This window comes from Drosophila miranda, chromosome 2 (assembly GCF_003369915.1).
Source record: "Drosophila miranda strain MSH22 chromosome 2, D.miranda_PacBio2.1, whole genome shotgun sequence".
Classification (NCBI taxonomy): Eukaryota; Metazoa; Arthropoda; class Insecta; order Diptera; family Drosophilidae; genus Drosophila; species Drosophila miranda.
Genome location: NC_046675.1, coordinates 26,484,004 through 26,510,593, shown reverse-complemented (window position 1 = coordinate 26,510,593; position 26,590 = coordinate 26,484,004). Strand labels below are relative to the sequence as shown.

At 40.7% G+C, this 26,590-nt stretch overlaps 3 protein-coding genes across 8 annotated transcripts; all 3 read left to right on the top strand.

Annotated features, from left to right (window-relative positions):
- The first annotated feature begins 4,384 nt into the window (after positions 1–4,384).
- Positions 4,385–5,049, top strand: LOC108153868. The gene is made up of 3 exons (XM_017283966.2): positions 4,385–4,460; positions 4,514–4,831; positions 4,885–5,049. The coding sequence occupies exons 1-3, from the start codon at positions 4,395–4,397 to the stop codon at positions 5,047–5,049; spliced, it is 549 nt and encodes a 182-aa protein (XP_017139455.1). The 5' UTR covers positions 4,385–4,394.
- Positions 5,050–8,904: 3,855 nt separating this feature from the next.
- On the top strand, positions 8,905–10,649 carry LOC108157170. Its single transcript, XM_017289089.2, has 3 exons — positions 8,905–9,133; positions 9,183–9,363; positions 9,419–10,649. Coding segments are annotated over exons 1-3 (651 nt in total). The 5' UTR covers positions 8,905–9,131; the 3' UTR covers positions 9,887–10,649.
- A 1,035-nt stretch (positions 10,650–11,684) lies between these two features.
- Positions 11,685–24,874, top strand: LOC108156146 (transforming acidic coiled-coil-containing protein 2). Of its 6 annotated transcripts, XM_017287468.2 has the most exons (11): positions 13,974–14,613; positions 15,942–16,122; positions 16,181–18,502; positions 22,492–22,796; positions 22,865–22,929; positions 22,993–23,064; positions 23,134–23,238; positions 23,301–23,462; positions 23,537–23,686; positions 23,752–23,933; positions 24,289–24,798. In XM_017287468.2, the coding sequence occupies exons 1-11, from the start codon at positions 14,323–14,325 to the stop codon at positions 24,294–24,296; spliced, it is 3,843 nt and encodes a 1,280-aa protein (XP_017142957.1). In that variant the 5' UTR covers positions 13,974–14,322; the 3' UTR covers positions 24,297–24,798. The 6 variants fall into 6 exon arrangements, with proteins under 6 accessions (XP_017142959.1, XP_033244573.1, XP_017142957.1 ...); XM_017287470.2 differs by lacking the exon at positions 13,974–14,613 and adding an exon at positions 11,685–11,927 and having other exon boundaries at positions 23,752–24,874; XM_033388682.1 differs by lacking the exon at positions 13,974–14,613 and adding an exon at positions 12,319–12,390 and having other exon boundaries at positions 23,752–24,874.
- The last annotated feature ends 1,716 nt before the right edge of the window (positions 24,875–26,590 follow it).

Below are 26,590 nucleotides of genomic sequence, written 5' to 3'. Positions count from 1 at the left end.
CCCCAACCCCAAAGGAAATTTCTCAATCCTTATAAACGCTATGCATTACTGAAATCTTGATACCTAGTATTTGTATATGTAAAATGTGTATGTATTTATTTTTAATCTATATGAATGGTATTTCCAAAAGACCATTGTAAAGGTGTTGTGCTTTTCTAGAATTTTATTAGTAGGAACATCAATGGAAGGAAAAAAACAAAAACCAAAAGCAAAAAAACCAAGTAAAAATCTTTATTTTTCGTCACAATAACGGAATGTTATGATAAAATGAAATAATTATATATAGAGTATATATAGATATATATATATATATATACATGAATTGAATACCTTTTGTACGTGCACTGACATACTTACTTACGAGTATACATATGATATAATAAAAATTCAATCAACCAAGCTACGCAGAAACAGAAACTGAAAGGAAATGGATATTTTCTTTCTACCCGGATTCAATTTCGCTCTTCAGTTATTTCTATATGTCCGACTTTTCTCTAACAACACTAACTACGTGTTTCCATCACATAGTTTTCTTCAAACTCTTTCTGGTTTATTGTTTTCCAAACACTTAACAAAAATCAAAAGCTTATCATACAAATATATTTATAGTATAAAAAAAAAAACAAAAAACAAACAAAAAATACAAAGAAAACAAGAAAAAAAAATTATAAAGTTTTGCTGTGATGTACGTTATATATATTTAATTACATAAAATGCAATAAAAAATTTAAAACATATAAAGCATAATTCCAAATTATTACAACAACGTAAAAAATAAAAAATAAAAACAGAGGAAGAATTAAGAAATACAAAACCATTTTATGCATGAGGATTTCTTCAAAACAAACAAATATTTACGACATACTAAAACATCTAAACTTGTCTAGAATTTATGCAATTTTAAATGTGACTATATAGTTTTACATTTTTGTAGACAGGAACCGAGACACTCTCTTCTAGTAATTGTGAAATCAGTTAACCATAGTATTAAAACATGTTTTCAGTGGCATTGTAACGGTGAGCGGGCGTTTTTAATGTTAATTGCAATTATTTATATTTTCGGTTTTGTATTAACTCGCAAAATTTCAATAAAATTCAATGAACGTCAATAAACTGCATATGGTTTTATTTGTACCTTTTGAAGGTTGTGCCGGGGGAAATTTTGAAATTTAACAACAAAAAATCAAGTTTAATAAACAAAGATCCTTGGCAAGTCTCATACAAAATGAGGGGAACGTTGTGAGTTGCTACTTAGTCAGAATGGCTCTCCTCCGGCAGACGGTGCTAACATTGAACGCCAAAAAGTGCGTTTGAGACAGACAAAAAATCAGTCAGAACGTGTCGTCGGGCACTGCGTAGCTACCGGAAAGGGATTTCTTACTTTTGGCTATAATAATAGTCCGATCTTATCAAGACTGCAATCTGGTAGATATGGTCATTCTCTACGATTCTACGTTTTTGTTTTTCTCGTATCTTTATAATTGTGGACGCCACAGATTTTTGTTCTTTGTTTTGATATACACCTGTAACAGTGATATATCACACATATCGCTCATAGGGACGGACGGAAGGACAGACGGACACACAGACAGACGGACATGGCTCTATCGACTCGGCTATTTATGCTGATCTCTTGGAAACGGGTTGGAAACGCGTCCTTCTTGACGTTACACACCATTTTCACCAAAAATCGAATACACTCATTTTGAGTTTCGGGCATAAACAAACGAACCGCCACATAGTTTTGCGGGCTAGACTCGATCCCGATTCACACTTCGGCTTCATAGGAACGACATATGTTAGTTGGTGGTTAGACGTACTGTTGGCTTCGCATCAACAACACTATATTTATGAAATATATGCGTATCTCTCTATTTTAAAAATGCGAGTCAGTGCAAATAGCCAAATAATTGCATGATAGTATACCGAAATTTGAATGGAAATCCGTGTTCTGTTAGATAAGTCGATTATTATATGTGTATTAAAGATCTATTAGGAAACATGTGGCTGTATAGCTTTTTTAATGGCCTTTATAACTTTTTGTTCAACCTTATTTTGAATCAGTAACTTCCAAAATTCCACAGAAGGGTCCAGAGGTTTTCTAGGACTTTTTCCAACTTCAATGAAATTGAATTCAATTCAAATTGTCAAGAATTCTTATCTGAGACACGAGCTGTTGCGTCTTCCCTTTCCAACTGGGGATTATTTGATGACGATGAGGTGGTGCATAAATTAACACGTTGGTCTTTTTCAACTATTATCAACTATTATCATCAAGAGCAGGAACAATGCGGTGCCAGCTGATGATCTGTATGGGCATCAGATTATTTCTAACACTCAATATCATAATTATTTCAACTAATAATAAAGGGGACAATAGTGAGCCATATGGAGCCAAGATGGCGTCATCTTCAAGTTTACGAACTTCGTCTGCGAAAGCTACAATCAATCCTGGTTCGTGTTCCACAACTGTCGTCTGAAGGCCACATTCGGTAAATAATGTATCATGCCCAGATTTTCAAAAAAGGAAGCGGCTTTAAGCCGTGTATTCTGGAAGGAACCGTCGATGTGTGCCGATTTTTGCGAAAGACCTATAATCCGTTTATAACTAAAGTCTACAATCTTTTCAAGGAATTTTCCAACATCAATCATACATGTCCGTTTGTGGTAAGTGGAATTTCAATATTCTTAGATTGAAATCTGTGTCAAGTCTGACCCTCCATAGGGTCCACAAATCCACTGCGACTGCCCCTTCCAACCGGAGATAATATGTTTTCGATGCAGTGGTTCTTTTATAATAGACCACAATTCGATACGAATATTGGTTTTGCCTACGTGGAGGATCTACTGATACTAAAAAAGGAACTAAAAGGAAAAACTAATTCAATATATTTTTAAAATGCAATTTATTTTTATTTTTTTATTGTTTGTTTAAAAGGCAACTATTATGACGCGAAATGGTGATGTAATGGCTGCCTTTGGAGAGCAGAATCTCATTGTCAGCTGAAAAGCCATTACGTGATCTTATCCGACATGGTGCCGATTCGCTTTCCAAAAGGATCCTGTTCTCCTCTTCATTGTCTAGGATCTGTCTCCGACCAACTCCTTTCCGCAGTCAAAATTGCATTCCCTCTATCCCTTCTTCCTCTTTTCATTGGTTACATTCGCTCTCCCAGTCAGTCTCTTTTTACCCGCCCCATACAATCGATGTTAAACTCTATCCTGCTGTAATGGACCTAGCATAAATTAACACGTTGGTCTTTTTCAACTATTATCATCAAGAGCAGAAACAATGCGGTGCCAGCTGATGATCTGTATGGGCATCGGATTATTTCTAACATTCAATATCATCCACAACTGTCGTCTGAAGGCCGTCAGTGGAACGAAAATGGTGCTCAGTATGAATGGGACGATATTAAATCAGGACTACAATATGTCTATTAATGGCCAGACGTTCAAAAGGGCAAATAGATATAATCCCCGGTTAATCAACCTTAACTATGATGTCTGTCAGTATTTGTTCCAAGCATCAAATTTAAATCTGAACGCAAACAAGTCTTTCAGTATTAATCCAAATTATTTTAGAGCTACAACCTTTCGTTTTGACCTATTTGACCTATTACGCCTCGATACAACTTTACTATAAATGAGATACATCTCGTGTTCGATGTTCTCCGGAAGTAATTTAAGCAAAATGAAACATGATCATCAACATTTTATTGACTCTTTCATGCGGCAAAAGATATTTTTGTATACCCAATACTCAGAGAGGTTAGGGGTATAATAGATCCGTGTAGATTCAAGTTTACAAACTTCGTCTGCGAGAGCTATAAAAAATCACGGTTCGCGTTCCACAACCGTCGTTTTATGGCCGTATTGCATCTAACCAAAATCTATTTAAAAAAAAAAAACAGAATATAAGCCATGAGTTTTCTAAGCTAGATTTGATACCTGTCTGTATTTTCGAAAGCGAAATCTACCCATTTCTAATATAGTCTATAGGCTGTTCAAAGAGTTTACGAATAGTAATCACAAATGTCCATACGTCGAAAACTTAAACATCTCATATTTGTATTAAAGTGTCCACAGATTGTCAACGATTTTTATGTACGGTCCAACGGGGGATTATTTATTGACGATTAAGTGGTACTTCGATAAGAAGCCACAATTTGATACGAACATTAGTTTTACATTCGTGGAGGATCCACTAAAGTGAATTTAGACCAAGAATGGGTTGTGCAGAAGATCGGATATTTCTATAATTCTAGTTTATTAGTTTTAAATCAGTGTTTAAAGTTATTAAAGCAATTATACCCCATCAAGCGGAAATGGACATAGCATAAAATAACACGTTGGTGTCATTGCAAAGTTATTATTCCCCCAAGGCAGGAACTATGCGTTTTCAGCTGATTATCTGTGCGGTCATCGGATTATTCCTAGCATTCAGCATCACTATTAACGTAAATATATGTATAATACTAATCAAGTGGACAATAGTGAACCAAGTTTTCAGGATGCTGTCATCTTCAAGTTTACGAATGCCGTGTGTGAAAGTTACAACCAATCCTGGTTCGTGTTCCACAACTGTCGTCTGAAGGCTGTCAGTCGAAGCAAAGTGTTTTTCAATATGAATGGGACGATATTACATCCGGCCAACGATATTAAAATTCATATGCGGGTTTTCAAAAAGGCAAATGGCTATAAGCCTTGGCTTTTCGATGTAACATGTGATGCCTGTCTGCATTTGCGCAGGCGAAATACCCCCTTGCTATTGATAGTCTATGGGCTCTTCAAACCATATACTAACATTAATCACACATGCCCCTACGTGGTAAGAGAATATGCGTATTTCTCGAAAGTTCAAACTCTAAAACTCCAATACAGGGTCCACAGATTATTACAGATTTTTATCTAAGACCCGAGCTACTGCGTCTGCCCTTACCTACAGGGGATTATATGTTGTCGATGCAGTGGATCTTCGATAAGAAGCTCCAGTTTGATACGAACATTAGTTTTACGTTCTTAGAGGACCTCCTGAAGAGCAAATAGTGGAAGTTACATGCAGACGATCCTTGAAAATCAGCAGATACATAAAACAGTAAAAATTGTTGTACCGATTTATCAAAATATGTATGGAAAACCCGTGTTTTTTCGACTGATCGGTGAATGAAACGAAAGGAAAATAGCTACGGCTTATACTTTCGGTAAAATAAAATATGTTTCGCCAAGAACCATTGGGATGTAGTTCATGCTGATCATCTGTGTTCCTTTCGGACTGAAACCAGCATCAAACTTAAATCTGAATTTAAAGAAGTCTTTCAGTATTAATCCAACAATTATTTTAGAACTACAACCTTTCTATTCTATAAGTAAAAAGAATTTTCTATAAATAAAATAGTTTTCCGTAATCGATGTTCTCCGGAAGTAATTGAAGCAAAGTGGACTATGATTATCTACATTTATTGACTCTTTCATGCGGAACAATTTATATTTCGATATTTGGTACTCAATGAGTATAGTGGTATATCAGATTTGTATAGATGTAAATACGTATATTCTTGATCAGCATGAATAGCTGCGCCGATATAGCCATGTATGTCCGTCAGTCTTGCTAAACGCAAAGTTCTCGGATACTTTATTAGCTAGAGCAACACAATTTTGTTTGCAGGCTCCTGAGATATCGTACTAAAGCGGAAGCGTGAACTTCACGGAGCTGCGTTTCCTTCCCCTCTCCGACTGTTCTCCACGCTGGTTCCATTGCCAAAACAGGTGGATGCCTGCTCCAGGAGCTTCAGGACTATAATGTTCAGGTGGAAGGTCCAGTCCAGCACCAGCTCACAACTCAGGTAGTGGGAACGGCAAGAGGATGGGAGCACTACTTTGGCTCTCTACAATTTTTACCCAGAAAGGCTTTACTTCTTGTCCAATCGGCTCTATACATTTAACGAACCATTAATTAATAATTAATAGTATCAATTAAAAATAGGAAACAACGACTGTACAAGTTCATAACTTGGGCCTTATGTTTGTACCTAATTTATGTTGTAATTCCCATATATCCGCTATTTCATATAAAACCAAAGGAATTCTTGGTTTTATCAAAAGAAGGTTTAAAGAATTTTCTGATATTTATACCACTGAATTACTTTATGTTTCTCATGTGCCAGAAATTACCAGAAATATGAAGATATTCTTAAGTCTGTTTAAAAGTTATTACTTATCTTTGCTCTCCACGTACTGAATTGAGACCATTCTTATGAGAGTAGGCTGCGTCTCGTTAAAATCCATTCTCTTAAAACCCGTAGAATCTGCCATTAAGTACTCTTTCTCCACAAACTTCTCTCTGGTGAGGTTGAATCCACTGACCTCATCAGTATTATTAGTGTTGCTGTGGCTGTGGGTTGGACCCCAAAGTTGCTATTTGAGCCAATAATCAGCCCCATCGGGTCAGAGTAATGTCCTTAGTCATGTCTTTTTTCTCCCCTGTGACTTGGAAACCATCACGATTGGCAATCAGTTTACAATGCCAGCTTCTGGTTCACCATTCGGTCAACATGTACGAGTAAAATTAGCAGCAATAATGGAGTTTTTTTCCCCCCCCTGATTGTTTGGCATCATCTGGCATTTGGTAATTTGAAAATTTCTTATGTCACATTGTTGAGTGGCTCTACGGTGACATTCTTTCGGGTACGAAATATACCTATTTTTGCACATAAGACAAGACCGTCACATTAAGATTCTTGATTTTAAAACAGCCCTTAAGAATAGGATTCAATGAATGAAACTTAAACGAAAATGTGGAGAAGCATGAATAATCAATTTAATTGATCATAGCTAAACATTAAACAATTCAACTCTTTTGCACAACTTTAATCATGGAAGTCAATGACTACATGGACTACATTTTGGCAGTTAAAAAAAAAGCAAGCGGCAAGGACCGCGGCTCTTAGTTGATAAGCCTGTAGTCAGTCAGCTTATGATTAACATAACTTATAAAAAATAATTATACGTAAGCCGATGATTGCCGCATGCTCCCTGTCTCTGTCTTTTATGATCTTTCTCAGTTGCTCGCACTTGTCATAAGAGATTGGAAAAACATAGAAAAAGAGCACGACCCTAGCGGTCGTTCTAATTCGTTTGGTTCTAATGTAAATTCTTCCACTTCCTTTATCCCCTTTCCATTTAATAACCAATTTTATTAGAATTTCTGAATATTGTATCTGTTTCCATTTTTTCGCTGCTATTTTGTATTCCGCAACATACATACATATGTCTCTGTCTCACATTTCTCACAGCAACACCAACCGTTATATACCATCTGACTAATGATTGAATTTAAGAGAACGAAAATATGGACCATCTTTGTCCATTGCACCGATCTGCACTTTCGGATGAGTTAAATATTAAATATCTGGCTCGTACTAGAATGCGACATGTACTTGTGTCCGTGTCTACCATTTTCTCTGTGAGTCAAGTCCACGTAGTTAATTTCGATCCTCGCGTGCTTCTTGTGAATGAGATTTTAAGTATAGAACAAGCCGGATGTGAAACTCAGATTCCCTGGCACCATCCAAAAATTGCTGATGATAATAACAATAACAAAGTTTTGGTGTAAGGTGTGAAATTTCACAAGTTAAAATGAGTATAGTAAATTCGTGCATATGTACTATATGTATGTATAACGTTCCTTGTTGGACTCCCTTGAAAATTGCTGCAGCTCTTTTGCTCTTGCTCTTGTACGATTTAAAACATATCTAAGCGCTAACTATTTGTATTGCCACTTATTGTTGCATTTAAAAATTATCGGGTAATGATCGCATAAAAAAGTGCGGACTAGGAACATAACATCCCATACGGATTGTGCACTGAGAAATTTTTGGAACGGCACCATCCCTGAAATGTGTTATGGCTAGTGGGAATGGGCTAGTACACCTAAATCTGTTTTTACACGGTAGATTGGTTTCAGAAAAAACTGCGGAAAAAAAGACATTGATCGTATGCAAAAAGGGTTGATTGGTTCCTTGACTCTAAAGCATATTAAAATTAGGGAAAAATAGGAAACCTTGGAGAAACAAATTAGCGTATAAAAAAATGTCTTTACCAAACACGTCTGATTGCATTGATTGTTGACAAAATACTAGCACATTTCTATTGTAAAAATGTAATCCCCTTAAATTTCCACAAAAAGGGAATTCCCCTAAATTTTTGCTATCTACAATTGCTCTGACCAGTAAATTTGCTTGCATGTATGTATACGCAAAAGAGAAAAACAAATACATACATATGTACTTATTCGCTTTTTGCTCTTTCTTGTTTTCGTTTGGTTTCTAGCTGTTTGTGAGCTGTGTGTGTTTCTATCTATTTGTGTTGTTATTTTAAACCGTGTTAAATGGAATAAAAACGTGTACAAAAATTAAATTTTTTGGTTTTCAAACCGTGTTATTTCAAAACCGTGTAAAAAACGGTGTAAAAAAGACATTGATCGTATGCAAAAATGGTTGATTGGTTTCTTGACTGTAAAACCAATTAAAATTAGGGAAAAAATTATTAAACGTTGTAGAAACCAATTAGCGTATAAAAAAATGTCTTTACCAAACACGTCTGATTGTATTGAAAGTTCGCAAAATTTTAATTTTTTTCTTTATTGCATCTTTCTAGCCGGCTTCCTTTCATTTGTTACAAATGCCTGCCGTTCTTCTTCGTCGACGAAAGATAGAATCACTAACCATATATTATATACTATATATATATATATATATGTATACACAGTATATATATATACTGTATGGTTAGTGATAGAATATAAAAATATTTCGCTCGTGCCCAGGCAATACCATCGGCTGCTTTTCCAGTATTAATCGGTATTTTTCGGATCCAAGTACTGGTCTGCTAAAGGGCACCCCTCTTTAGGTCACACACCATGCAATTTGTGTACTGAAATGGTTTTTTCTCAGCTGATTATTTAAATTAATCAAAATATAACATGTAAATCGCTTCAAAATGGAAAGTTTTGGTACATTAAAGTGAAAATGTATTTTTATAAAAGTCATAGTCAACAATAAAATAAAATCCAGTAAAATAAAATACTTTGAGCTACAGCTGACAGATATACTAAAACCAATTGAATCAATATGTAAGTATTTTATAAAAGTGTAAGGAATTCAACACTTAATTATTTGTAGGGGCAAGCATAAGACTTCTATTCAAGACGATATAATGGTGGAGTTTATGAAAGACAACCCGGAGATCGCCAGGGGTTTCGTCAAAGGAGACCGCGCAGCAACAGATGCCAAATGGTCAAAGCTGACAAAAGCATTAAATGCAGAAGGACCCCCAACTAAGGATCCATCAGGGTGGAAGAAGGCAAGTTTTACACGTTTACCTGGAGTATTTTATTGAAATTAGTTTATTTTTAAAGGTATGGTCTGACTGGAAAATTGTGGTACGCAAGAAACTGGTCCGAAACAAGCAGGAGGTCGAGAGTGCTGGCGGCGAGCCATACTCCCTGGTGGCTATCCAGCCAATCGAGGAGGAGATTGCTTCCTTGTGCGGCCTTTTTGCGATGGTGAATGGAGTAGGAGGAGGTTTCGATTTTGGAACACCTATAAAGCAAGAGGTAGGCCAATTAGAGGAATCGCCATTGTCTCCAATATCGACGACCCGGTTTGGTGAGGAATCGGAAGCTGAAGCAGAGCCCAGAGCGAAACGTGCTCGCCCGTCTGCTCCACCTTTGAATTTGGAGAATCTCTGCTCTCTACAAGCAGAAACTTTGAATTCGGTGGCTGAAACTTTGAAAGAAATGAAAGAGCAGCAAAGCAGCCATTTCAAAGCTTTGGAAGAAATAGAAAGGGAGAAGCTTGAGGTTTTAAAAAAGCTATTAAATTAAAACATTAGGACGGCCTAGCTGAGCAAGTGTACCAGCTATCTCTATTGCGAGTATTGATGGTCTTCTTATTCAATTCCATTGTCATCTTCCCGAGGTCCGGCCCAAACTAAATAATCTGCGACTGGCAGAAACGACAAGCAGAAACTTTGAATTCGGTGGCTGAAACTTTGAAAGAAATGAAAGAGCAGCGAAGCAGCCATTTCAAAGCTTTGGAAGGAATAGAAAGGGAGAAGCTTGAGGTTTTAAAAAAGCTATTAAATTAAAACATTAGAACGGCCTAGCTGAGCAAGTTTACCAGCTATATCTATTCACGTGCGAGTATTGATGGTCTTTTTATTCAATTCCATTGTCATATTCCCAAAATCCGGCCCAAACTAAATAATCTGCGACTGGCGATTTAAGTATGCGGTAGATATTGAGGAAGGCGCTGCAAGTATTAATATTGCTGCATGCGAATATGGGGTCATTGTTAAATGAGCGTCGAAGGGTCTAAGCCTACTTTTAAGAACTCATAAAACACTTTACTACCTTTTCTTATACCTACTAATTAGTATATACATACATATACATATGTACAAAAAAAAAAATTTCATAAACATCGATCGAGCCGTTTCAACAACAAGATTTGTGTATATTAGAAGAGAAACAAATAGCAAAATGATACCAATGTGTCAGTATTGAGTGTTTTTGTTGAAATAATGGTTTTGTAAATAATATATGAACATATAAATTTAATCAAATATACAATATTTAATTTAACGTATTTATGTTTGATGATATGTTTTTCCGACTTAAAATGAATATATTTTTAAGAACACTGATTTGTCCAGTAATTAGCTGAAAAATAGCAATGATTTCAAATATTTTACTCAATAGAAAATACAAAAAAATCTTCCACATGTTCGATTTGTGTGTAATTGTTAATATTTCGTTGTAAAGCCTGTGGAAGTAATAGCATGAAGAGTGAAAAGACTAGTATTCGCTGTAACAGCAGCATTGAGAAACAACTTCTTTTTGTGCGACTAGGGAAACAAGAATTTGTAATTTACAATTAATTTCAGTACAATTTTGAACAGTTTCTATAATAATTAATATTGTATTCGCTACTTTTACTGACTCGATTGAGATTCATGTAAATGAAATAAAATTCCAACTATTTTACATGTTGCCAATACATCTGTGTAGTTTCCATGTAGAGCAGTTTCCAACGTTCTGACAGTATAAACTATAGAATCGTTAGTTAAACCAGTATTGTTTTTCGCGGTTTAACTCAAGCTGTTGACCTGTTTAAATAGAAGGGGGTTAAGTGGGATAAGTTCGTATTTTTCATCTGTGTATTTTAAAAGTTGCGTCGTATTTTCGTTATATTTCTGATGATCAGACCATATATCCAGGGTGTCCCTTTAGGGTGTTTTTTATAGTTTTCGGTATTTTTTAAGGTCAAAATTGAACCGTTGGTATATTTACGGTATATCGGTATATAATGGCATATTTTATCATATATCATCAATCTATTAAATTTAATTTTCAAAGGTATATTTAAGAACAAGGGATATAGAAAGGAATCAAATAAAAGCAAGTATTTAAAATAAACCTGTCAAGAAATTAGGTTAATTAATTAGATATGATTATGTGGGCAGGGCTCTGAGATCCATCTAGCTAGTAATATTCGACGGCATATCAAAAACGAGGAATATGTGTAACAGAACTGGAATTCGTCAGTATATTTACGGTATATTTTTAAAATGAGACGGTATACTTCTGAGGATCAGACCATATATCTTATAGACGGCGGGTAACACTGCTTGTAGCGGCATTTTGGAAAAAAAATTATAAAAGATCCCGCCATTAAGCAGCGTCTAGAGTTAAATTTATTGTTAATTGTAGTTATACAAAGTGCACACCACGTAATTTTTAAACACGCGTACTTTGGAGGTCAATCTATGCCATGGAATCCAATTCGGCGGACAACAGTTTGGGCTTGGGTCCCGGCGGCCGCAGTGTCTTGAGGGAGATCAATAAAAACGATGGCGACACTAAGGTAAGGCAATGCGCAGTCTGCAAGCTTCAGCCAGCTGTGGGCGTGTCCCTTCGATCGACTTAGCCAAACACATTCACTTTCCATCATGTGCAAATGGATCGGTCCGTTGCGGCATCGGCGTCCCCTCCGCAAGTTCGTATTGGCATTGTTGGGCTTCTGTGACGTGACCATGCACCCCCGCGCTGCATGCATCTGGTCTTTACAGGTCTCCAGAATGTTGTGTACTGCGCTACAAGTAATTCTCTGTTTCTGCTCGTCGTATATGTTCTGTTTTTGCTGTTTTTATGGGTCTTATGGCAGCTGTCGCCTCTGCTTTGGATGAGTGGCCTGCGTCCCCTATCCGATCAGTGTGTTCCATATCTGGCAGCGATCGGACGTTTACCAGCTGAGTAGAGTACCAGCCTAAATGGGTAATAGACCAGGCAAGGCATCAGTGAACTCGGACTCTTGGCAAGAGACTCTGGTATGCAATATGAATATCCATTAAATGCATAATATTGTACACAAATACTATGAATTCTGCCCGTTTTGGCCGCCTCCTGCTCTTGACATTTTACATTGTGGGCCGGCGAAACAGAGTCCAGATGTTGGCAAAGCTTGCCAAAAATTGACTTGGCCAAAGTGAAAATAAAATATAACCGGATAACGAGGCGCGCCCTGTTGGGATCTGTGCATCTGGCAGGGGGATCTGCGATTTTCTCGGAAGTGTAATGGCCTGAAGAGTGCTGTCGCACACCCCCGGCCAAAAGGTCATTGTACAAGCGATCAAAAAGTGTCTTCCCTCTGCCACCAACGTCGTTCTGGAAGGAGGATATGGTTGCAGACTCCCCCACATTTCAGTCGTCGCTGTCTGCATTTGTTTTCGGCTATTTATAGTCTATTTTATGTTTTATAGCTGCCTTTTCCCTGTTTGTTTGCTTTAGTTGGGAACACAAAAGTATTCGAATTACAGTCCAAGTCGTAGCTTCGCTCCTCGTTATATCCCATTTTCTGATTGGGTTCCACTCGGCTCTGCTTTTTTCAGTTAAATCAAATGATATCTTGTCACCTGTCACGCATCGCACAGCCCCAGCCTCTTCTTCCATCATCTGCTATTCCGTTTCTCTCAAAATATGCAAAGTCAGCCGTGGAGCAATGTGGAGCACTTCCTCGAGTGCACGATGCGCAACAATGGGCCCAGATCTGACTCTGCCTGCCGGCTACGGGATTGCATGTCACTTGGCATCCACATCCAAACACACACACACACCTACACTGTGGGAAGTACAGGGCTCTCCAACAGAAACTGACTGTCTAACACTTTCATTCATTATTCATTTCCAATGAAATTTTGCTCCATTTTTGCCCCGTCTTGCTCTGGGTTTCGGTTTATTTGCATTGTATTGCACTATTGCCTCAGTCTGAGTCTTGGTCTGGGTACGGGTCTGAGTCTTGTCTAACTTTCAGTTTGCCTCTGTTATTCCCCCAAGACGGTTGACATCCATCGGGGCTGTAGAATCGTTTTTACACTCGCAAATGAGTGCACTCATTTACGAAATCAATAGAATTGTCGGAGGTTCAATTAAGTGTCTTTTATAAATTGAATTGCATTTATTCGCCCCCAGATGCCCCACACGTGACTTAAGTGATCGGGGATCTCGACGATAGGCGATCTGTGAAGTGATAATTATAATATAACAGCTGATGAGGGCTTAAAGAATTATAATCCATCTGTGATATCCTCATGCCGTGTCTAAATTTTCATTTCACGTTTATTCAGTGATAGTGGATATTCAGGAGCTACTGTGCTACTCATGGAAAGACGAGCTGATAGTGGGAAGAGCAGAGCGCCCATGTGGGCTGAAAATCCCACGAGACCCGAAACACATCCGGATCGTTTTTGTGTATGCCACTCGAACAGGCAGCGACGTTCCTCTGACAAACACAAACACAAACACTAATACAAATACAAATACACACATGAATGCACTGAAATATACGACGCTGAGCAAATTGAAAACAAAAATATTTTTAAATTGATTTCAAAGACAGACCCGAACGGACCGGAGCCAGCGAGAAACGCACGCGGCGCCGGGTCGCTAGAATCTCGGCTATTATTCAATATATTTACGTATCGTATGTACGTACTACGTACTCGTACGTACATATAATGAGATCAGAGAAAATAGAAAAAGTCACAATCGAAAAAGTCAAATTTTCAAAGTAGGCGAGCCCTAACATATCAGAGCATCAGACTATACTATACGTATCGAAAATAAGACAAAGACGGAAAATCACTGAAATTTGATCATTTTTATTTTTATGGAATTAAGTGCAAAGTAGTGAACCGTAAACTGTGAACGGAACGTCTCGAGAAGGTTAATCGTGCGTTGAGACACTGGGCGACTTTTCCGCCATGGATTTCATCACGAACATGATCAAACGGCCCCTGAGCATTCGCCTGTCAGACGCCAGCAGCAGCAGCGGCCTGTCGTCGGCGGATCCCAAACCAAAGGATTCCCCATCTGCATTGGCTAGCATGGCTGTCCACCCGGTCTTGACCACAGAGGATTTGATTCAACTGGGGGATCCGGAACCGCTGCCCAGCGGCAGGGAGAGCATTCAAAAGCTCCTGCTTGACGTCAATGTGAATCTGAGCCAAGTTAGCGCCCACGAAATGGAACATTTGCAGGCCATGAGTGCGGAGGTATGTCATAAAAGTTCTGCCAAAATATTGTGTCGATTGTGGGCTATTGGAGGGATTTGCTATTGCGTTGTAAAAATGTTGTGTATATATATAAAGCTGTGTCATATGTACTGGGTGTTATCCTGGTCATCCTTTTTCCTCTCATAAATATGTATTCGCATGTTTTGTAGAATTTTTTAGAGTTCTCCTGTACTCTTGATTCAATTTTTCTTAGGATTTCCATTTATTTGATTGGCTTCTCAATCTCAAATTATCCCCAATTCCATTTGGCTTTAATTATTTGTTCCCCAAATCCCAATCTATCATAACCACACACCCATTTTTCCCAGCCATTCCCGACTGACTTTAACCTTGCAGCTTGATGGTAATCATCGTATTGCGCTCTAATTAAATTTCGCTTTTACAACATTGCACCAAGGCCCTGAGTAGTAGACAAAACTCGGACCCGTACCCGTACCCGGTCCCGGCATGTTCGGATTTTCTTTTCGCAATGCACAAAAGCCGACAACGACCCAGATACACTGCCACTGCCACTGCCCCGTCTCTGTATTCTGTTGTCTGGCGCTGTTCTGTGGGTTTTTAAATTAATGACATTTGCTTGTCCGTCGGTGAGATGGGAAGAAGTTGAGAATGAGGATGAGGATGCAGATGGGTATGCGGACGGGGTGATTGTGCTCTCACATGCTAATGTGCGGGCAGTGGTAAATGGTTTGCCTATATCGTGCCTAGACATGCAGATTTTATCGAGTGAATGGCTTCCAAAGAGAATCAGATCAATTTTGATTTCTAATATCGATTAAGCGGAGTGATCTTGTATCGAAAAATATTATATTTGTATCCAATTAGAGGTATAAGTCATTTAGGACAGCGGTAGACCTCTAATTCTAATAGGACCCACTCAAATTTGGTTTATTTTATGATCATAGATCTGTACTCAAAGAAAGGGTGAAGGGCACTTCGTTGTCTGGTCCCAGATGCCACCTATTTCCGTCACCAGGTCGTGTTCCCTGTCCCTCTTTGCACCCCTGTGGATCCTTCTTTCATGTGTCAAAAATTCCTAATAAAATCCCAAAGCAGCTGCTGCACCATCCCATTCCCATCATCATCATCTTCATCATAATCTCGAGTTGTTTACGATTTTCGTCTGCAATTGTTTGGATTATGTTGATTTTTCTTTGCTTTATTTTCATAATTTTTCATTCGAGGAGGAATTGTTGTTTCTGCTGTCATCTCATGTCTCACGCGATGCACGAAATTGGCAATTAATTTTCTTTGATTTTATGCACCTAATTGGAAAAAATCTTCTCCACTTCTTCTCCATTCGGCAGATGAGTCCGCTGGCAGTGAAGCAGAGTGTCAGGCCGAGTTTGGAGAAACAAAAGACTCTGGCTACGGCAATGATCATACCGCTATCAGAGGACCTGGCGATTGAGCCAGTGGCTCCTAGATTTGGGATGTTCGATGAGGAGAAGATACCGGAGCTCGCTCCACTCAGTGCCGAAATGGAGGGTAAGTCTGATCCGATTGAAAACCAATGGAAAATCTCCAACTATCTGTCGATTTCCAGCCGAACTAACAGCGGATCAATCGGATGCGGATGTCTTTGTGGAGTGCATGTCCCTCAACAGCGAAAAGTTCTCCTGTGATCCTTCAGAGCTGGAGGCCTATTCGAGTGCCCTCAACGATGTACTGGAGCAGCAGCTGGAGCAAACAGTCAGTGATCCACTGGCTGGCGGTATTGCACACAACACCAGCTACGAGCCCATGGATGTGGACGAAATCAACGAAACCATGGAAATGCTGAAGGATTTCTTGGCTCCAGAGGATCATCAGTTGCTGCAGCAGCAATTCCTCGGGGATGCCTTGCCGCCCGGTATGGGTCAAGAGCTGTACCATAGGCAACAGCAGTCGCCGCAGGAGGGAACAGAGGTGCCCCTGGAAAGGGAGCAGTCACAGCCACAGTCAATGCCTGTGCAGGAAGTTCCACAGCTGGAAAAGAAAGTGCCAGAGGCAGAGCAATCCGTTGGGCAGTGCCAGAAGCAAGACGTGCCCTTACCAGCAATTGGTCTTTTCCAGGAGAATGGGTCGACTCAGGAGCAAGCAGAGCAGCAATTGCCAGCAGTTGATCCTTTCCAAGAGCAAAAGCAATTATCTAAAGAACTGGAAGTGGCTCTGCCAGCAGCAGTTGAGCCTCCTCAAGAGCCGAACCAATCGACTCAGGAGAAGACAGCGCAGTCGCAGACATGCCAGGAGACGGAACAGCTTGTGAAAGCTCTTACGATGGATCAAATGCTTCAGGAGGAGCCACAAGAAAAGACACAGAACTCAGAGATATGCCAACTGCACGATCAGCAGGTCATAGTACATCCTCAGGAGGTACAATTTGAAAAGCAGGAACCAAAGGAATGTCCTGTGTTGATGAACAGCAGCCATATTTCCATGGAAAACGAGCACGAGCATAGTCTTCAGCTGGAACAGCCTCAAGAGCCGGAAATACAAACAGAGCAAGTTGTTCCATCCCCAGCAGAGGAACACTTGAAGAAACCAGAAGAGCCAGCTGTAGCTCCGCTCTCCCCGCCTATTCCCACTCTGCAGGCGAACAGGGTGGAGTATCCCATATCCCCGCCCATACCCACACATCGAGCAAAGACTGCCGAGGAACTGATGTTCCTCGCACTCAAAGAGTTCCCCTTAAGTGCTAATGAAGGTGATCTAGGATTAGATGATAAGGCAACTGTCCCAGAAGAAAAAAAACCCGATCAGGGGACTGTGGTGGCCGTTACACCTAGACAGTTGCAACAAACCACCAAGCCCCTTTCTCTAGAGCTGGACAGCAGCTCCTCCAACTCCAAGGTACTCTCGACAGGACCCAATTCACCAAGTTTTCCCATTAAAGGTCCGACTGAGCAGTCTGCGCACTTTCCCCGCTCGCCGCACGCTCCGGCCGAGCGTGAGGAGATGTACTACCTGGAGGAGGCCGTCAGCAATCTGAGCATTTGCGCGCCGGGAGTCATTGCCAAGTCGCCGGTTACCATACAAGTGTCGCAGCCGAGTCCGGAGCAGCGTCATCTGAATGAGACGCTGCCCATGGGTGAAGTTTCTCCGAAACCGCAGGATGGAACCTTCGATAGCGGAAAACGGATCGAACACAGTCCTCAAAATGAAGATACACCGTTTCAAGATTCGCCCACGTTTGCCGTGTCCCTGGGAGCAGCCGATGATCAACGGCGTCGCACATTCTCCGTGGTCAAGTCCACAGATGACCAGCAGGAGGCAGGAGAGAGCAAATCGCGTCGTACTTTCTCCCTGGAGAAGGACAAACCTCGACGCACTTTCTCCCTGGAGAAGGACGAACCCCGACGCACTTTCGGTGTGGAGGCGCATGCCTCGCCGGCAGTGGAGGCCACGGAAGAGAGCATGGGCAGCGAGGATTTCGAGGCCATGGACGTGGACGTCTCTGTGCAGGTTCATGAGGCCCCTACGCTCTCGTCCCCGCGGACCCCGGCCCAAGATCCCAAATTGCCACTAATCCCCACCCATCAAAACCTCACCCGTCCGCCTATCCATGTGGAGTATGCTCCGGCGGCCTCTCACCAAGGCAATGCACCCGCTGTCGTCGAGGAGCAGGCCCTGTCCGCCAAGGAGCAGGCCCATCTCAGTGCCAGCGACGAAAAGGATGTGTTTGTGGAGCACTTCGGGGCCTTGTCGCCCGTGTCGGATGACATGTTCAAGACGCCACAGTACACCAGTAGTGGGTTTAATAATTTAGCCAAAATGAAGTCCGGATTAGGAGGAGGAGGAGCTCCCACAATGTCCCTACCTGGAGAGAGGCAGGAGGAGGAACAGTTTTCCGAAGAGGAGTTTCAGGATGCCGCCAGTTATACAAAATGTGAGTATTCCAAGCTTCTGTGTTCTATTCCTGGAATGTGAGTCCCAGCCATGCAGCTCTTGTAATGGATCTCCACTGTACATCGCTTCCTTTGCATGTCCCGTGACTTTAGGCTATCAAACACTCCCCCACCACCCATTCCAGCCGCATATCCATTCCATGCATCCTTTTCGCTTTTGAACTTGAAATTAATGCATTCCATGAACTTTCCAACCGGCTGTGGCTTATAACGAAATCTAACTGTAAAAATAAATCCCCGCACATGCAAGGCAATGAACCTGAACTTCACAAATCAAGGGGCTGATAGAGAGACAGAGAGAGGAGAGGAGGGAGAGTTGTAAGCTGTGAAACAAACAGGAAAACCAGCGAAAACGGCAACGGCAGTCACAAGAACAAAAATGTAAAAGGAAAGTTAACTTCAGGAGGTCGAAGTCGAAGCTACCCTTGACTATATATTGTTCCTTCGATAGTTAATTGATATAGTGATCCGATTTGTATTTGACATTTGACACAGCCATATGTATAGTTGGAATATCTTTTAACGTTACAAGCATCTGGTCAGTTATTATCATTATACCTTCTTTAAGTGGAATCACAGACATACACTCTCACACACACACACAATATCAATTAAGCGCATAATTTTTGAATGGTGTGTGTGTGTGTGTGTGTGTGCGCATGGGGGAGTAGGAAGGGATAGTGCACCCAATATTTTTGTCTGCACGTTTTTGTTGCTCTTCCTGTTCCTGCATTTTATGCTGCCCTCTGCCCTGAAATGCCGCATTGCCCTCGGTCCCTTTCTCCGCTCCACCACACACAACAGGAGAGAGCTAGAGCTCTCTCTGGTTTAGAGCGCACTCGCTCTCTGGTTACTCCGCTGTTGAGGCCTTATCAGTATACATATATCGTATGCGGTAATCATCGCCAACAGAATAAACCGATTCGCTGTGACGTCATCTTGTCCAATTGACGAATTGCTGGCTGTATCAGTGCCTGATGAGCGCATTTATATTTTTGGCAAATTAACAAAACGTACACATGTATGTCTTAATTTGGGAATTGCTCATGTATGCAATTAGAGGGATTTTATTTATAATTATTTAATGCTTGTCCTGCTCATTATTTATTACATTTTAAAACATTGCGAGCTCGCGCACATCTATCGTTATCGCTGTACAGCCAAATGCAACTCTGACTAGGCCCCCCCAACAGAATACGCACACACACAAACGATATCAACAGCAGAACTGAGAAGCTTCGTATTGCTCTCTCTACCCCATCATTCATAGAAGCAAGACTAGACTACAGTGAAAACTGATTTAGTAGGAAGCTGTTTCAGCTCTTCATTTATATGTAATATTTCCTAACAGAAAAATCCTTCAATAGATTGGCCTTACACTAGGGGTATTCATTTGCGTGCATTAACTGAATATAAATGTTCCACATATTTGCATTCCACCATGTCGCATGTCGCACTGTTGTCGAGCTCATGGCGCTCACTCGCTCTCTCCCATTGACACACACACAGCTATGGATAGGCGCATAGGAATTCAAGTTAGAACTCTGCCTACCATGCACTTTTACAACTGCAGCTGAGCGAGAGAGAAGATGGGGAGAGCGGGCTACCTGCTCCGAAATATACACCGAGCGTGTACACCGATGCTCTCTATGTCGCTCTCTTTGCGCACTTGCTGCATACGCGTCACTGTCACACACTCCAGTCAGAATCTGCCCTACTCGAGCTAGCTCTCTCGATCTCTCTCTCTGTCTCTGCGTGCGTGCGCTGGTTTTCTTATTGGACTTGGGTCGAAACGTAAGCAATAATTCCATTTCAGTTAGTTTTCAACACTCGCTCTGCTCGCCCCGCCTTGCCGCCCGTGACGTCTTCGCTCGTCTTTCGATTGGCGCAACTGCTAAGACAGAAAATGTAATTTTCGGTTGGAATATACTTATTTCGGTTGTCCCGATGATGGAGAACATCTCCAATTGGTGTTTTCTTAGGATTTAAAGCTAAAAACTAAAAATATCTCGAGCAGCTGTGCCCGCAACAAAAAAGTCTTAAGAAAACAACAAAAAAGCATCAATAAAGCCACAAGATGAAAAAAAAAAAAAAATTGATATACGCAGAGAGTGAGAGCGTAGCGTGAAACTTCATTGTGTGATTCGGTGATTCGCTCCACGAGAGAGCACCGCAGTGTGTGTGGGAGGAAATAACTGGAAAAAATCTTGAAAATTCAAAAGTTGTCAAAACGACAAGCAATTAAAATGCACTTCAATGTGAAAAGTTTCTCTATTTCTCGGTCGCACTCACTCGTCTCTGGTAGTTTCGCGCTCTCTCTATGGCAGTTGGTTCTTGCTCACTCGCTCTCTCTCTCTCTCTCTCTCTCTCTCTCTCTTCTGCATCAGTCTGTCAATCAACCCACTTTTAAACCTCTTTTTTCGATTGCATAAAATGACTCACAAGTCGCGATGCAGCGTCTTGTCTTTCCCTTTTTTGTTTTGTTTTGCTTTTGCTCTTGGTTCTGCTGTGGAATATGTTATGTTTTTAAACTACAAATACTATTCTTGCCGCACCCCTGGGTCGCCCTCCACTTGGATTCGCAGGTGACCTGCATGTCGATGTGGGCCTGCCCGGGTTCTCATTTTACTATTTTTAAAGCCGCCCATTATTGTACCTTTGAGGCGAGAGGGTATTACGATCTGAGCAGATGTCTTCCCACGCAAAGTGCACGCTTTTTCGATCCCAGAAGTGATGCATCTGAAGGCTCTATACAAATTGGAACCGTCAAGAAGTCGCCTATCCATAAATTGGTCAAATCAGATCAAAATCGGATCACCATCTCATGTACCTGAATTGATAGTCAAGGATATCTGAAGTGTTGGCCTCTACCTCTGACATTTGTTTATACATATGTATGTACGTGGATGGTAAATAATGTGGCTTCTGTGCAGAACATGGCACACCCTCTACATTTTGTGCCCCGGAGGGTGTGTGGAGGGGCACTCAAGGGTGCAGAGTCCCCTTCATTTTGAGTCATATCTTATTTTTTCGTGTTTTCCATTGTTCTTCCTTCCTTCCGCTTTGTGTGGCTTTTCGGCGAGCCACACTTCCGTACGCATACACTCTCCCTCTCACACGCATTTAAAGTGAAAGAGAATGAGCGGAACAGCTGAGAAGAGAAAGATTCGACAACTGCTTGTGGCATTAGAGGCAAAGAAAGCGGAGGTACTACTCATAGGAAAAGAATCCAATCTATTTCAAAAGATGAGAATTGTTGGATACATTTTTCTACTTCAAACCATCTTAGTCATTTCTTAGTCAAACCATCAACAAGTGAAACATGGATATTAGAGATAAAAGTATTCCGATACCTATTTGTGTCCCTTTTTCACAGAAAGAGCATCTAACAGCCGATCACATTAAGGGGAAATGGAAATGAGAATAGAGAAGACAGATTTCGACGTATTCCGCTAGATGGATAGTCCTTGGCCATTCCTTTCTCTTTTCCATAAATATGTACATATACATACATAAGAGAAAGAAAACGAAAGACCAGGATTCCTTTCTCCTTTCACAACTTATGTTAATAGAAGATAGAATCCACCCTATTCCTTAACTATTCGTTCGTCGAACGAATTCTGCTAAAACACATCCTCCAAAAATCGACCTCAACCTTAACACCTTGCTTGAGCTTCTCACGTCTCGCAGTTTTTATCTCAAACCCCTATGATTGTCATTCAAGGGGCGTTTTCCTAAGTCCCCTACCCTGCCCATATTTGTGTGTGTTCGGATCAGAGAGGCAGGCCGAATCGTATATTCTTGATGTTGACAGTAATTGTAATCGAAACTATAAAGAACCTGTGACTAAAATCTGATGTTTTTTTTCTCTCTTACTTCCCATCCGACAACAAAATATACGCGCATGCACTTCTCACACACACAAACAAATACGTTGCACTGCCATCCACATGCACATCTACATCCACAGTTATACTCAACTCTTCAGATTTCGATTATTTGTACACCAAAGGCAGCAATAATGCCCCAGTGGATCGGAGCTCGTTGCTATTAAAGTTTGATCCGCTGCTCGGAGCTCCAGTGCCAGTGAACCATCCACAGCAGCAGGAGCAGGCCCTGCTCAATGTCCTGGGCAATCATAATCTGAATCGAGCCCTGAGTCCCACATGGGAGGAGCACGAAACGAGCGGCAGCAGTCACTCGTTTGTCATTGAATCCAGTGCCAAAGAAATAGTCCAGAACTTTGGGCATAAACCGCCAGTGGATAGGACAAAAGTGAGTCAAAACTGAGGACGATGTGCAGATGATGTGTTACTAAAGATTTTATTCGTTTCGATCCTTAGAAGCATGCTAAAATGAGTGTGGACGTTATAGACAACGAATGCAATAAAACCTTCGATAATTGCAAGTATGTAGCAGGGGTCCCAATCAAAAGCAGGCTGTATTCTAACATTTCCTCCCTATTGCATAGCCTTAATACGGAGGACAAATCCCACACCTACAACAATATGGACGAACTGGAGAAGAAGATCAAAAATGAAGTGTGAGTAGATACTGATCTATGCTGAATTCTAATGATAATATACTGACTTGATTCCCATATTACCTTTAGAACCCGCTCAGAGGACATTGAGAAGAAGCTGAAAGATGCAGAGCAGCGTGAAGAGGCGCTCATTAAGCGCATTACAGAAAAAGATAAAACAAATTCAAAGCTCACGTGCGTTTCCATTGAACCAGCTCCAATTAATTGATAATTGATCTACCATAACTCTTTTGCAGTGGCGTCATCGAGGCCTATGAGAAAGCCATTGCGGAGCTCATCAGCGAGAAAGAGCAGCTGATACAGAACTACGAAACGCAACTGCAGGATGTGCAAACAGATCGCGATGCAAATTACCATCACTTGACGTCGCTGGAAACGACGTTCTTCGATCTGCATGTGTAAGATATTTATCTGTCTTCATCTGTCGGGGATAGCCTGTTTGAACAACAAATCTAAAATGATGTTATTACAGGAAATATGAAAAGAGCAAAGAGATGACATCGCAGCTGAAAAACAGCGAGGATACGCTGCTGGCGGACCAAAAACAGCTGATGGAGAATCTGCGATTGCAAGAGCAGCGCTACGAGAAGATGAGAAGCCATGCCATGCTGCAGCTGGAAATGTGAGTGCGAAAACCATTTACCAAATACCCGGCCTCAATGATTCAATCATTCGTTCCTCTTTTAGTGCCAATAAAAAGCTGGACACAAACGCAAGGGAGCATGCGGATGAGGTGAAAAAACTGAAAGCTTTACTCAAAAAGGAGGAAGTGTCGCGCGTCTCGACGACCGAGCAGCTGCAGCAGAAGTCGCGCGAGAATGCCGATCTGCTGAAGATCTGCGAGGAGCTCATCTACGGCAAGGGCCAAGGTGGTAGTAGTTAAACTCTCTCCAACGGATTTTCCTGGAATATATATAAACGCGCACACACATCCACTCATACACACAGACACACACACACACACTTGGATTCATCTGGCAAGTGGAACGCATTCGCATACGCATTCGCATCTTGTGGCATGTCTGTCTATCAATCCGAAACTCGCGCCACGCCACGCCACCCTTCATCCGTCAACCCCACATTACATGGTGTTCTATTAATTTTTTCTGTTGTGTGCTCGTTACTTGAATATTAAAATTAATAATGTTTAGTTGTATATGAAGTAATTCATGATGTATTCCCAATGGGCTAACGATCCGACAAAACATATTATACTATTTCTAGATTTTTAGTTAACCCCGCAAACACTCACAACCCACACAGTCCGCCCTCCACCCCTTACACCCAGCGAAACGCTTCGGAGCAGCCCAATTGAGTTCCCTTTGTGTTCCGCAGACGCCTTACGGGTGCGCCGGCTACCCAAACATATATGTTACTAATTCTCTATCGAATCTGCCTACTGATTTCTGTTCTATGATATTATCGCGCGGAGAGATCTGCGTCTGCTGTCGCGACCCCAGAACTGTTTTGTTTGGAAGCAAATCGATTAAATCAGAATAAAACAAGAAACATATAAAAGAACAGCGTACGCTTGACGCGCGCTCTATACTAAATGCTTAAGTTTAAATTTAGTTTAATTTAAATGAAAATTTGTAATAGTTGCATTAAGAATAACTCTGTATTACTTACTAGTACTAAAAGAAGAAGCGTAAAAAACAATGGAATTATACAAAAAATACACGCAACAAATTATTTATGCATAAAAAGCCATACAGATCTATTTCGTTTTCAATTGAAGCTTGAATCCTTATTTGCTTTGCTCTCGAAGAGGCTGCCTTAAATTAGAAAAAAAAAACGTAGTTGAATCGAATAAGAACAACACTTTATTACACACAAAAACAGACTCTAAAGTTTTGAGCATATTTATTGTAGCTGGCTTTTATAGAGACACACGCCCGAAAAGAAAACCCTCTGACTCTTGATGAATTTTACTTCCATTTATGACATTTACTAAACTATAAGATCGCACGGAAATTGTTGAGAAAAATGGAAACCAAACCTCAATGCATGTAGTTTAGAGACAACACACAAGAAACAAAAAAAGAATTGTATACAAAAATTTGTACCCAGTCCATATAATCTGAAAAAATGCTACTTCATAATATATAATGGCATACATATATATTTTTCTAAAGTAGAGAAAACACATAACACAACACATGCGCTTTTAAGTGGAGTATTGCGAAAGGAAAGGAGAGTATAGTACGGTTTGTTGTTTGATATTTGAGAATAAATCGGTAATATATATCAATGCGCTGTAAAAAATACACACATAAATAGTATTAAAACATGCCTCCACATACGACAGACGATGTGTTGAGCATGTTGTGTATGTAAAAGTGATCGAACAAGTTGCATAATTCAATAAATACAATATGTAATTGCAAGAAATACAGACATTTTGATTTTTAATGGGAACATTCAAATATTTTAAGGTAGAGATTTGATTGTGTTTGCAGACGGGCCTTTTAGAGTTGACAGCCATTTTATTCCATTCGAATCATCTCGTTTTTGTACGCACTTTGAATTCCCGCGCCTCGCTTTAGTGCTTCTCACTGCCATTCAGCCCGCAACGTGTGCACCTTTTTCCGTGCCAACTGTTGGCAGCTAGACCCGAGGAGTCGAAAGGTGAGTGCGCCTTCTGTCGAATATTACACCTAACTTTCATTCCATTGCTGCCTTTTTTGATCCCATAGCCCATGTTTCTGCTGTGCATCCTGTCACAGCGCCTGCTGTCTCCTCTAGAGAGGCTGCTGAGAGCGCTGTGGCGGCTCAAAAGCCGAAGCCAGAGAATAAGTTGTGCGCCAAGGTGGCTGCCCTTGAGTCCAATGCGGAGAGCATCAAGCATATTGATCGGCAGCGTCAGGAAGACATGAAAATCATCCCAAATCGCTTCAAAATGCACCAGGAAAACTTTGTTCCGCAGGCAGTGGCACGGGCAACACCACCGCCAGCATCAGTACCGGCGACAGTATCCAAGGTGGTACGGCCCATGCCGCCGCCTATGTCTGGGCTCTCTCCGGCCCTTGCCCGCAGCAAGAGGCGCTCAGGTAAGCCAAGATGAACCGAATGAATTCATTCGAAAAAGAGCGCCAAAAGATCAGGGCCAAAAAGGATTATCTTCAGCAATTGACATTTCAATGCATAGGAAAACCTCCCGAAGAAGAGAAATCCTTAATCCCTCTAATCCCTAAGAGGACCTATGAAGTGCCAGCCGACAGCAGCAGCTCTATTACAAGTAACCGGCCCCATGTCTAACAGACTATTGTACGGCGGACTCAATAAACACGTAGCACAAAAATTAAATTCCTTGTATTTTATTTATATTTGTAAAAACAGTACAATATAAAAAAAAAATACAATTAATAATACAAATATTTTAGCATTTTTTCCTTTTCTTTTCCATTCTTCCTTCAAACGTAAACAAACTTATTCCGTTTGTTTTGCTCAAGCTCATATGTGTATGTATGAGTAAGTAAGGACAAAGTACAAAGAAAAAAGGAAAAATTTTTAAAAATTTCAATTT

Coding starts and splice junctions, on each gene's coding strand:
- LOC108153868 (XM_017283966.2), top strand. CDS start 4,395: ATGCGTTTTCAGCTGATTATCTGTGCGGTCATCGGATTATTCCTAGCA. Junction 4,461..4,513: donor CATTCAGCATCACTATTAAC/GTAAATATATGT, acceptor CCAAGTTTTCAG/GATGCTGTCATCTTCAAGTT. Junction 4,832..4,884: donor ATCACACATGCCCCTACGTG/GTAAGAGAATAT, acceptor ACTCCAATACAG/GGTCCACAGATTATTACAGA.
- LOC108157170 (XM_017289089.2), top strand. Junction 9,364..9,418: donor ATCCATCAGGGTGGAAGAAG/GCAAGTTTTACA, acceptor TTATTTTTAAAG/GTATGGTCTGACTGGAAAAT.
- LOC108156146 (XM_017287467.2), top strand. CDS start 14,323: ATGGATTTCATCACGAACATGATCAAACGGCCCCTGAGCATTCGCCTG. Junction 16,123..16,180: donor ACTCAGTGCCGAAATGGAGG/GTAAGTCTGATC, acceptor GTCGATTTCCAG/CCGAACTAACAGCGGATCAA. Junction 23,463..23,536: donor ACGTTCTTCGATCTGCATGT/GTAAGATATTTA, acceptor ATGTTATTACAG/GAAATATGAAAAGAGCAAAG.